Source organism: Puntigrus tetrazona, chromosome 15 (genome assembly GCF_018831695.1).
Source record: "Puntigrus tetrazona isolate hp1 chromosome 15, ASM1883169v1, whole genome shotgun sequence".
NCBI lineage: Eukaryota > Metazoa > Chordata > Actinopteri > Cypriniformes > Cyprinidae > Puntigrus > Puntigrus tetrazona.
In genome coordinates this window covers 14,725,580-14,738,002 of record NC_056713.1, presented here as the reverse complement: position 1 = coordinate 14,738,002, position 12,423 = coordinate 14,725,580, and the positions used below count along the sequence as shown (strand labels likewise).

The following is a 12,423-nucleotide window of genomic DNA, read 5'->3' as shown; positions in this document are numbered from 1 at the left end:
ACACCTGAGAAGAGGAATGAGAAAAAGGTGTTGGTAATCACGCCAAGGCACGGAGATGAAGACGTTTCGGAACTGATCGCCAGACTTTGAATACTAACATGATAAACCTGAATATCTAACCTGGCTTTTGTATTTATAAACATCTTAAACAGATGAACCATAACCCCAACACAGCCCTGCTTCTTGTGTTCATCACTCATAAGTTCAGAGTCTATGCTATTTTTAAATAGTTTGTCTGTCTATAAATGCGTCAGATGGCTGTAGAATCACACCCTGTTTTTTCAGCATCTTACGTCATGAACATAGTTTTACACAACAGGATCTTGAAATCCAATTCCATTTCTGAATACAAGAACGTGCCCCTATGTGCATGAATATACATCTATAAATGATAGGAGACCTTCTCCAAAGCATGGTCCAGAGACCTTACACTTGGCTTTACCTTACAGCTCTCTGCCGTCAGCAAGGTTCAGCTAATGGCTTTTTTACAGCACTTTTTATGGATAGCCATCAGCTACTGGAATGCAGCTGTCTGGAGATCTATCTGATTCTAGGTCATTCTGCTCTATCTGTCTCAAATCAGTATCACACTGAATACGCCAACTCAGAGATGAGCAAATTAATCAAGATCAATGACCATTTCCTGTTCAGGGAGATTTTCACCTGGAGGTTTAAAAAAAATGAGGTTTAGGTGACCAAAGACGAGGACTGAGATCTATAAATTCGTTAATCAGACAGAAATCAAATGAGCTGTTTGGTCAGTCATGTGCTGCTCAGAACAGCTAAAACAGTGTATGGCTTCAGGCAACATAGCCTGGTGGGTTATTTACCTTCACGCACACTAAGGTCAGTCCGGAGCAGATCGGGAGTCAGCACAAGCAGAGTCAATCAGCCAGCCAGATAAGGCCGGGTGCCTGCGTCCGCCCACAAGGCATTATCACTCCTTTTATTTGTTCTGCTCAAGATAATGCGTCTTGGAGGGTGCTTGCTTTCTGCAGTTTGCGCTGTTTACAATGCCAGATCAAAGCCAACGCATGGCCAGGCAGCAAACCTGGCATGAGCCAGTGACAGATTAACCACCTTTCTCATCTCAGCGGAGCTGCGGGCCACCTCGGCCCTGTGCTCACAGAGGAGGGAAAATGAGAATGTTTTACACGCTCTGTTCCAGCTCTCTGCCATGCCTGGAGGTGCCGCATAAAGTAATCACACCTTCAATATAAGGAGCAGGAACGAGAGGAACTTAAACTTCACCCACGGGCCAGTAACCAGCCTGCAGTTCGGCCTTTTTCACCTGGCTCAGAGTGCACTTGAAGGGTAAACGGACAAAAAGTATTGGGAAAAGCAGAAAAAGAACATATACTAATCGGCTTAATAAATAAGTGTAAATAAAAGTCTTTTTTATGGACGTAACACTTCACTGTGCTTCAGTTACATGGCACTCATAGGTGAATAATGTACAGTTTTTATTCCATTGCAGTTTTAATATTTGTCATGTAATGAAGTATTTAAATTAGGGAAAAATATGTCTGGCATGCTTTTAGACATCGAGCGTGTCAGTGAGACTGAGAGAGTGTGAGTCTATGAACTAGAGCAGAGATCAGGTTTGTGTGCATATCCAAACATGACACTCGCTGAGTAAGTAAGGGTCTAGGCCCTTTCGGAATAAATATTAGTTCTTCTTAAGCAAATAAAACCTTACAATTTGCCAACTGAAGGAGATATTGTGGTGGAACAGCTGCAAGGCTAAATGGATGAAACAGCATTCAGGAGAAAGGGAAACTAAATCACTGCAGTTATTTCCCAAACTGATTTGTGCAATAACCCAATACATCACAAAAGTAAATTAAACTTTAAAGCACCCAGATAGATTACCAAGGCTTGGCAGACGCTAATGATCAGATCATGTCCTTAGATGTCCGCTTCAACTATTCAACCTGAGTAACGTTACATAAAATACAAAAAAAGCATGTGCATTTGACCATCTTCTATTAGTTTAAAATACTAACATATGCATAAATAAATAAATGGATTAAAGAATGATCAATATGTTTGATAAAATATGTTTTGAGACCACTGCACACTGCCATAAACTAACCATTAAAAAAGAAAATAAAAACAGAAACAATAACTGCTATGAAGTGAAACTTTATAAAAGTAAATAAAAAATAGGATACATTTTAAAGTAAAATAAATAAAATAAAAGCTTCAAATCATGTTCTGTATGATGTTCTGTAACTTCTCCAAGCAATCAAACCAACCAGGTGATACAACAATTCTACTTTTCACAGTAGTAAAGAAGTAATTGTGTTCTAGTTGTAAATGGTAAACTGTGTTTGCTAAAGTGAGGCAACTATGCAACAAACATCTGGCTAACTGGATGGACAAATTCCAAAGCCTGATTCTGTTTCAAATAACACCATTAGTTGTTCTACATTTGTAATTTATAAAGCTGGGATGAAATGGGAAAATTACGAAGCCTATATTCACTGCTGCCAAGAGCCTATTTCCAGGGATTTAAGAGAGAGTGGTGTAAAGTCACAAGCGCGACCATATTGTCCCAGTGGGAATGTCCTCTAGTCCATGACCTCATAGCCTAAGATATCAGAGGTGTTACAAGCCCCAAGCTTGACCCTAAAGTGCAAGAGTAAAAGCTCCGGTCAGGAGCACAATCTAAGCTCTCACCAGTCGTCTGAGGTATTTTTAGTAACTTTTCTCTTTTTTTGCAGCCTTGGTGATTGAAAACACATTGGCAACACTAATAGTTTCAGGTCTTCGGATTCCAGAGTGTTGAAAAGTGAACATGGGAGCCACAGGGGAGGAAGTTTTAGAATAAGCAGAGACTAACTGCTGAGAGCGCAAATATTTCACGTGGATCCACATCATTTTGTTTTGAACTTTTCCGGGGGCAAAAGTTCTCTAGGTACAAAAAAATTCATGTGCTGTGACTATGGAAAAGCCCTCATGCTCTTAACCTTTAGTTGGTGGACAGTTGAACAGTAACTAGATCTTCAGATTACAGTTACACTCGTATTTTTCACTGCAGTAGCAAGAGACAATGTACCTCACAGTCATGTTTAAGATCAATCAGATGGGTCATACCCACACTTTTAGTCTAACATGCACTGCACTACATACTACAAAAGAGCCCAAGACAGCAGTACAGCAGTTTTGGAGCTCAGTGGTACCAAGTCTCTCTTTATGTCTCTTGACAGTATTTAGATAACATGGAGGGATTCACCGACGATGAAAAGCATGTTCAAATTGCACATTTCCAGAGCCATACAAGCATAGGCAACCGTAAACAGTTGTGGGTGGCCCACAAAGACTTTAAATGATTATGCTAATGATTAAAAGAGTCCGGAAAAGCAATATTTCATCTCAATAACTCCCCCGAAAATAGTCTTGAGTGTACATAGGCATGTGCGTGTGAGCAGGGGATGGAACGAAAAGCTTTGAAGTTTGAATTAATATCCCACTCTGTCCATGTATTACTTGAACGCAAGACAGTTTCTTTTTGTTGTTGACATATTTTCCATTTGAAGGACACAAGTTTATGAGTTTGTACCAAATGAGCATGCTGAATGTAAGGAAAAGATTTTAATGTAAATGTGTGCGTGTTCTTACCTTAGCCTCAGTTTCTCCTCTGTGAAGCGTGTATAGATGATGAACCGCACTCTGGGAAGAAGCCCATGGGTGAGTCAAGACTTGGAAAACGTGGAAGTCATGGCCAAGGGTGTCTGCAGTCACCAGTAACATACCTGTACATCAGTGAAAAGTGACATTTATTTCACCATAGTGCAACTTCTTAGCACAACTTACATATTTGTGATATTGGTTTGTCAGATTTCTAATCAGTTTTCTGAGATTAACTGCAGTTTATTACACTAATATCATTAAACCATAAAAAGAAGTGCATGATGAAAGGCACACACTTAAGAAAACACAGCTATAAAAATTGGGATAAAACATTACCACAGCCTCAGGAAGCAGAAAAAATAATATTTTGAATTTATTAATGAGTGGAAAAAAGAATAGAATGCTTGATTAATATGGATCATTCAAAGCAACCAATGCAGCATTTATTTCCTGAGGCTATAGAAATGTTCCTCCATACTTAGGATTTTCCAAGCCCTAGTAAAATTTTCTTGGGGTTTACCATTTGGATTTGGGTCAAAATCTTTCTGAATCTTGCCCTAGTGACAGCCACAAAATGTTCATCTATCAATGAAAGTGGCAAGAAGTCTCACTCAAAATAAAGTGTATCAATTCTGAGAAGAATACACTGTAAGTCAAAAACAATAGCACCCAGACTGCAGTCAAGCACTGAGCATTTCATGAGACACGTTTACATGGTTGTAAAGGGTAATCGTGTTCCACTGCAATTTGTGTTCTAGAATTAACTGCATGCCAAGATCTTCCCTCAGCTGGCTGGCCAGAGAGTATATGGATCTGTTTTAAACACAACCGCAGGAGAACCCAAGTGGAACCTCTGATGACAGGGCCTCTCATTTTCCCACTTTTATTTGAAGTTAGCGAAACTACAGAAAGTATAAGCTCTTACTGTAAACAACACACTTACTAAACCACACCAGAAAAGAAAAAAAACCCTGAAGCGAACCTTCATGGCAACGCAATGCCGCATACAACTTATTCCTAAAAACAGTGTGACAGCTCTACAGGCTATTTTCCACACACATGAAAGTCTGGTCACTACCGCTTTGGAAAGTTTCTCCAACGTTACGATTAAGATGAATTTAGCCGCTGGCTCTAGATCTCACTGCTGTAATTTAAGATGACAATAATTAGTGATTTTCCAATGCTGAATCTCTAATGCTGAGTTCACAGAGGGGTTTAATTTGTGGTGAGCGTTTATTGGGTGGTCTGACAAATCTAAAGAGTAGGATCTCGTCGCAAGATCAGACCAACTCTTGCACACATGACAATGGAACAGCGGCCGTCCTAGATGAGCTCATCTGTCCTATTTCTGCCCACGTTATTTTCGTTTTCACACTTAGAAATAGCATCTGCTTTAGGTGTGGCTTTGCCATCTCATGGAGCGGTAAGACAGGAAGCAAGGGGGATGGGTTGCGGCAACGAAGCAAGGGTCACGCTGAGATTGCGCCTACGAAAAAGAAAAACAGTCGGCCAGCGAATTAGACAGCGGTTAGCTATTTATGCTGTATCAGAAGACTAAACCAAGTTACGGCCTGGCCATAAACTAACCCACGCCCCAAATGAGGTGCCAAGCCACAAGAAGCATTTGCGTCAACTGGGAATACATGGAAGAGAGTGCCTTCTAATTATAGAGGCTACAAACGGAAGCGCAGAGTGATTAGGAGTTTAGGCGCTGCGGTATGTTTATCTGGGAGCTTCCTCTCCCTCACCCCGCCGCCCTGCCGCTCTCGCGCTCACCCTGGCTTTGACAGATGAGGCTTGGCCAGCTTGTTGGGACACAAGTTTGCTGATGGTACACTCTGTTCTCCAAAAGCCAGTGGAGAATGGAAACCGAGCGTTGGGGCTTTTGTGGCCTTGTTGAAATACAGGGCCTCGCGAAGAGGCGTCAGTTGGTTAGCCTGTGGGAAGCTAAATTAAAAAGAGAGCTTCTCGGTGCTGGTAAGCAGCCATAAAATTTCAGGAACCTGAGATGTTAAAGCAATTTTTGACACATCCTATTTATAACACCTCGACGTCAAGGCAAGAGAGTAATTTATCACTTTAAACAAGAAATTCTGCAAGTGAAGAGGGGTTTTGTGTATTTGAGCTACAGTAATAACGCACACAATCTATATGATATAATACCTAAACAAATATTTAAAAGACTTGGGGGATAATTCACCCAAAATAAAAACTGTTATCATTTACTCATCCATTTGTGATTATAGATTTGCAAGTTCTCTTAGGAATATATGAATACTAAAATCGTGCTCTGGTCTGTACCAAAATATTCAGTTCCGGGAACTCTTAACAAGTTGGTCTCAGCACGATTGAAAATGAATTCTGAAGTGGTTTGCCTGTGGTGAGAAATCAACCGACCCAACGGACCAATGAACCAAGCTGTATCATAATTTATAATGGCAAATGCAGTGTTCTAAAAGCATAAGTGTTTAATTCTGTGGGTGAGCATTTTAAGCAATACAGTAAAACAATACTCTTTAGCTTAAAAAGTTACTGCTCTGTGACAGAACAGGTGCACTGCAAAAAGTGCACTGACAAAGTCTTGATACCTGCTCTAACTACATTTAAAAATATGCATATATACTCGCATCAAAGACACATATATGCAGGTTATATGCAGGTGTGCTTTATAGTCCAGAATTTACGGTATATATAATACAATGGCCTGTGAAAACAAAAAGAATGAAGCACGGCATAGTAACAACTTAAATCCCCACTTGATCCTAAAATCCCATTTTAAAAAGCATGTAAATAAACAAAAGTTTTGTGTTTGTCAATTCGCATTTCAGAGCTTTTAAAATTGTTTATCATGAAAAGCAGTTTATATGAACTGCAAAAAAAGTAACCCAGTTTATCCTTTTAAGCAGATTAGGCCGTTTCTCACTAAAAGGCGCCTCAAACTAACGGTATTCACCACCAAAAATTGTAAAATAATTCCTCATACTTGCATTCATGGTTTTGTTGTTCTCCCCTTAACAAGTCTTTAAACACAAAACATCTGCGAAACCTCCTCACAGCCATGTTTTATTTCAAAAGCGTCTTAGCCATTCTACCAGACCAACTCCATGATCTCAGCAGCCCGACAAGCAGAGGCCTCCAACTTGGCAAAGTCGGAAAACTGAAACAAAAGTATCCCTTTCAAATTAACAACACTCGACAAAGACCTTTGAAAAAGAGGAAATCTCAAATTATAAACATGTGGATAAACCTTTAAAGGGCGGACGCTGGGAATCGGTGCGCTCTAATACCGCAGACACGAACTTTATGCAAAGAAAAAAAAAAAAGAACAAATAAACACATCAATCACAGCATTTTGTCCTTGTGGCTGCCCACATTAGTTGTAAAAGCACGACCGTGCGTGCATGTGTGTTTGTGGTCCTTTGTGAGTCCATTGGACGGCCTTCTCTCCTGTCATGCTGCACTTGTGGAGGTGTTTATGAAAGCTGTGGAACATACACACACACACACACACACACACACAAAGGGTTGCACATCTCACATCAAAGCCACCCACTCAAGCCTGGAGCGAGCAACACTCACTTAGTCCGGAGGCCACCCTCACTCCAACCATCAGATAACAGTACTAAGGAGAGGAGGAGACCGGCATGGGTCAACATGCAGTCAATAACTTGTTAATCTTTTACAGACTAAGTGAGAACTTCTAAAAGCTGGTCTTTTTGATCCAACCTGGAGGCGGCTCGTGTTTGTGTGTGTGTGTGTGTGCGTGTAGTCGAGGACGGGGTGGCAGATTGGGGCCTGGCGTGGTGACTGTGCAGTGTTTCGCGGTGAGCCGGGCAGATGTAATGCCGTCTCCAGTTTCCATTCCTCTGGCCGGCAAGGATGACTGCTGTGGATTCCAGAGGGGGCTTGCGAGCACGTCTCACAGCGTTGTGCGGCCAGGGATACTATTTATCTAGGCACGTTGGTACCAAGGATATGCTCTTTAAACATGGTACACTGCTCCTGTGGGCATGCTGGCTTGGAGAGCCACTCAACGCTCTTAGCTACGAAACCACATCCACAATTCAATTGAGAGCTTTGGGGAAGGGAGGGAAAAAAAAAAAAAAAGTAGGTGGGAGGAGGAAAAAGGTGCCCATGGTTCATTTGATCCACATTCAAGTGTAACGAAGGAGAATGTTTATGTATTTGCTTTACAGCCAAACCACCTGTAAGCGCTTGAATATTAATAGATCATAAAGGCCTTTTCTCGGCAGGAGGCAATCATTACTTTAATACAACACTTCAACGAAATTCACCTTCTAGAGAATCAGCGTAACCAAGGTGACCATGAGGTCAGACGTTAAGGAAGGATGGATGTGGAGATTATCACCAGGCCCACATGGAACCTACACTCACGTTTCCTGAGCTGTTTTTGGAGGAATTTCTGTCTAATAATAGACATCAGACTTTCAAGGGATAAGTTATATTTGTTTACACGCACACAAACACACACACACACTATATGATTAACTGTTAATAATTTTTAACCATTTTATGCAGGCATGTTTAACCCAGTGTTTAACCTCAACACTGATATTTTGTCACTTGAAATAAGATTATAATAATATCAATTTCAAGGCACAGCACTTTTAAAAAAACTGGAATACATTTTTATCCCTCTCCATGGTGACAAGTCTTAGACAGGTTGAAGCTTAAAAAGCTTTCAGCGGCAATGTGAATTGATGTAATTGCCAGATGTGGTGCGTTGCAAATTTAAAACGAGAATGAATCAAAAGTATGAGAAAGGCATCACTTTATTAAATGCCCTTTCGATAGGAGGAGGCATTGTGCACACTAAAAACAGGCAAGGCAACAAATTAATGGTAACACTTTTCACTTTATAAACATTAGTCATTTGTTAACATTAATTAATGTATTAACTAACATGAACAAGCAATGAACAATATATTTATTACAGTATTTTTTAATCTTTGTTAATGTTAGTTAATGAAAATACAGTTGTTCACTGATAGTTCATGTTAGTTCACAATGCATTAACTACTATTAATAAACACAAATTGTGCTTTTTATAATGCATTAGAAAATGCATTAACATTAACAAATTAACATTATCTAATATTAATAAATGCTGTAAAAGTATTGCTCATTCTTAGTTCTAATGTTCCTAACTAATGTTAACTAGTGAACCTTATTGTAAAGTGCACAAAATTAATTTTACAGAAAATACTGAAATGTATTCATTAACATTTTTATAAGTAACTATAATTTAATTACAAATGTGTATCTTCATTATAAAAAGTGGTCTTTAATAGTTTCATTATTAGATGAAGACGATTTCCATATATGTGCGGCCAACAAAGTTCTAGAGAAAAAAAGGTTTACTCTCAGAGATAAATATAAGTCACCCAAGACAAAATTATTTTCTATAGTAAATAATTAGATTCACTCAATGTTATTTACACCAGTCAGATCACAATTCTCACAATACAGTGCAGGCCAAATGACAACATTATATATGATGCAAAAAAAATGTAATAAAATTGCATCTGGCATTTGCCAAGTGTTAATTTGTGAACACTGCCTTGTTATCCTCATCTAACAATTTATACAGCCATGAAATCGTTCTCGTACGTTCTCGTTGTGGATCTGTCTACAGCCACAAAATGCAGTTGATGCTTGACAGCAGTACAAATCTATTTTACGCTCAGCGGTGGAAAAGCACAGTCTCCTTGAAAAGCTTAGTCAGCCTAAAACAGGCCTTTGTGTAATTTTTGAAAGCCCCAAATAAATGAGCTAAACCGCAATCTCTAGATAAGAGTCTGACTGCAGAAAGGAGGAGTATGGAAAGAGTAATCCTTTCTCAGGAAACAGACAGTCGCCATAATCTCTTTCCATTTCAGCGCTCTCTTTTATTTTAAAGGGTTCTGTTAGCTAATTAATCCTCTGAAACATTTACCACAGCAAATACGATTCCACAATTCTTTATACTGCGATACTTCAATGTTAATGCCCTTAATTTGGGGAATGACCTTAGGATTTTCTCAGGACAATGGATCATTCATTGCAGCTGAGGTGTTTGGAAAACTAGCGTCGGATGTTCCTTGGGAATCTGGTGGAAATTTTGGAGACTAAAGCCAACCGGCCAACCAAACTAATTCAACTGCTAAAAAGCCTCTAAGCGTATATACATAAAGCTGTCAGCAAAACGTGGTCCACACAGTCAATCCTTCCTACAAAAACAAGCTAGAAACTAGAGGTGAAGAAGAGAAGTAACTATTCTCAGGTCAAGTGAAATGGAAGGGGGGGATCAGGGAGGATGTTTCCATTGAAGCCTTGAAACCAAAGCGTCTGGCTAAGATTTTACAACTACAAACTGAGGTACAGACTTCACAAGACACTGCTTTTACCACCTTTTGGAAACACCATTAAAAAAAAGAGAAAACTTCTAGTTTGTTTGTTGGATAGGTAATATGTCTGAGAAAGGAATATTCAACACTGTATCTTAACTGACTTTTTTAATTAAATTAAATTAAAAGATATTATACTAAATTAAATGAAATAAAAACTTACATTATAAATAGTCACAAATCTGTTAACATGTTTATTCTATAAGGTCGTCCCTTCTCAAAGCCTGAAAAAAGGAAAATCTTCATTTTAGCTGAATAAAATAAAATAAAGAATTGGAACAAAAAGAGGAGTGGCCAGGAATTTTAACGGCTATTGTGGAGGGAAAGAAAAAAATAATAAGATTAAAAAATAAAAGACATTGAAAAAAATCTATATGCACATCATCAGATTTCATAATGCCATTAAAATAAAGCTCATGCTCCAGGCAAATTCCACTAATGTCCACACTCTTCACTTGCAATGTGCGTTAAAAGGCGACATCTCAGCCTGGGCCTTTAATCCCTGCTGACTGTCCCACTGTGCTCAGGCACGGCACAAAATGGAATGTGATACACGGTCATAGCCCCATTAAAACACACACACACACACACACACACACACACACACACACACACACACACGTGCACAAACACAAATACATACAAATTTGTGTGTGAATCTTACCAAATGATAGTTTCTAAACTCCACAAACAAGCTTTTTCAATGAAGCAGAAGAGTTCAGAACCATCCTTAATTGCTACCTCTGCATGAAGGCATGGTTTATTACAAACTCGAAAAAGAGAACTGCATATGTCGTTTTGTTGTGATCACCGTTAAAAAAAAGATGCTTAGATGCTTTATTTTTTTACACATAGTAACCTTTAAATTTTTTCGCTTTTCCATATATTTTGTTTTCTTGACAACATGAACGTAAAATGTAAAACACTCCAGCTGGGTGTTTGTAAGTGACTCATGGGAGTGGGTGCTAGAAAGGCCACATCCGCAACAGACAAACAGGCACTTCAGATCTTCCCCGCAAGCAAACACTTGCCAGAATGAACTGAGCTAAACTAAGCTGCCTCGCAAGAGCAGATTCCTTGATGCTTATCAGTTCCGTGATTGAGCGGAATTACAGTGAGTCTCATGGGCCGTGAGACCTGTCCACCCTCGCACTGCACGCGACCGTACCCTCGCACCAAACGCTTGTTATCGATTAAGACCAGTTTAGCGCCATTTAAACTTTGTAGAAACATCCTCAAAGGGAAGAAGAGAGAGCAGAAGAGGACAAGGAGTGAAAAACAGATACTCTGGCTAAACCGAGTCCTGCACGGCGCTGTTCGAAGCAGCATCCTTTAATTATGCGCCTATGAATAGAAGCTCCAACACCACAGCACAAGCGCCAGCTACCCGACTGGCCGCCATTTTCTACCCTCGCCCTTCTGTTTTTCGTCCAACACACACACTGTTGAGTTGGATTTCTTACATAAGTGCTTTTGAAATTTTTTTTTTTTTTTTTTCAGCGGAGGTTTGCACAGTCCAGTCAATGTCAAGTCACCACATTGTTTTTGTTTTTTTCAAGTCGGACTTTTTCTTTTCTGAAATCAAAACCGTCCGGATGGAGCTGCGGTCATCCCTGTGGCCAGAGCGACACTTTCAACACAGTTAATTTTGGACAAGTCAGGCCAGACGGACAAGGCTAAACGTCTCACTTCATGTCGTTCACGCTTGCTTCCCAGTGCTGAGGAGGCATTTTTTGAAAATCTCAAAGAGCTGTTTTTGATCATGTGTTAATGATGTCAGGAACGTAAATTACAGCATGAACACCAGTCTCGGGGAATGTTCAGCATGACCTTGTTAGTCAGCATATCTAGAGGGTTTTTTTCCTGTATTGAGGACTACAGGGATTTCTTCTAGCCTTCTTGGTGCCAAACAATTTAATAACTCAAAACAATTATTATAGCCCTTTCGATTTATGCCCGAGCAAATGAGGTGATAACAGACACATCCCATTATTTCTGAATAAAGTTGACAGGTGAAGGTTAAACTGTTTGAAGTTTACAGCACCCCGCTGTTATCTAAAACAAGCCGCCCCAGAGCACTTTCCACATGAGGACAGAGGACGCCTGACAAAGGGCCACACTGGGGGCTCAGCACTCGGGGGACCAGAACTGGGGCCTCCCTAAAGATCGGGACAAAAATCTTTAGTAAAAGAGTAACCAAAACATTACAGAATGAGAAACCAAAACAAGCTGCGATTCTCAAAAACATATTACGTTTTTTAACATTTAACCATATTTTTCAGTTAGCCTGGAAGGATTTGTATTTAACACTTAAATTGATTAAAAGTGATTGTTAAAATATTTACACTACACTAGATTTCAAATAAAATTTATTAAAGAA

The 12,423-nt window shown here is 39.6% G+C and overlaps 1 protein-coding gene across 7 annotated transcripts in view; it reads right to left on the bottom strand.

The window, feature by feature from the left end:
* bcas3 (BCAS3 microtubule associated cell migration factor) overlaps positions 1-12,423 on the bottom strand; it is a 193,336-nt gene that overhangs the window by 146,912 nt on the left and 34,001 nt on the right. For all 7 annotated transcript variants that reach the window (XM_043258853.1, XM_043258854.1, XM_043258855.1 and 4 more), the window contains exon 14: positions 3,625-3,758. In XM_043258853.1, the coding sequence (XP_043114788.1) occupies positions 3,625-3,758 (134 nt within the window). The remainder of the gene's footprint in view (positions 1-3,624; positions 3,759-12,423) is intronic.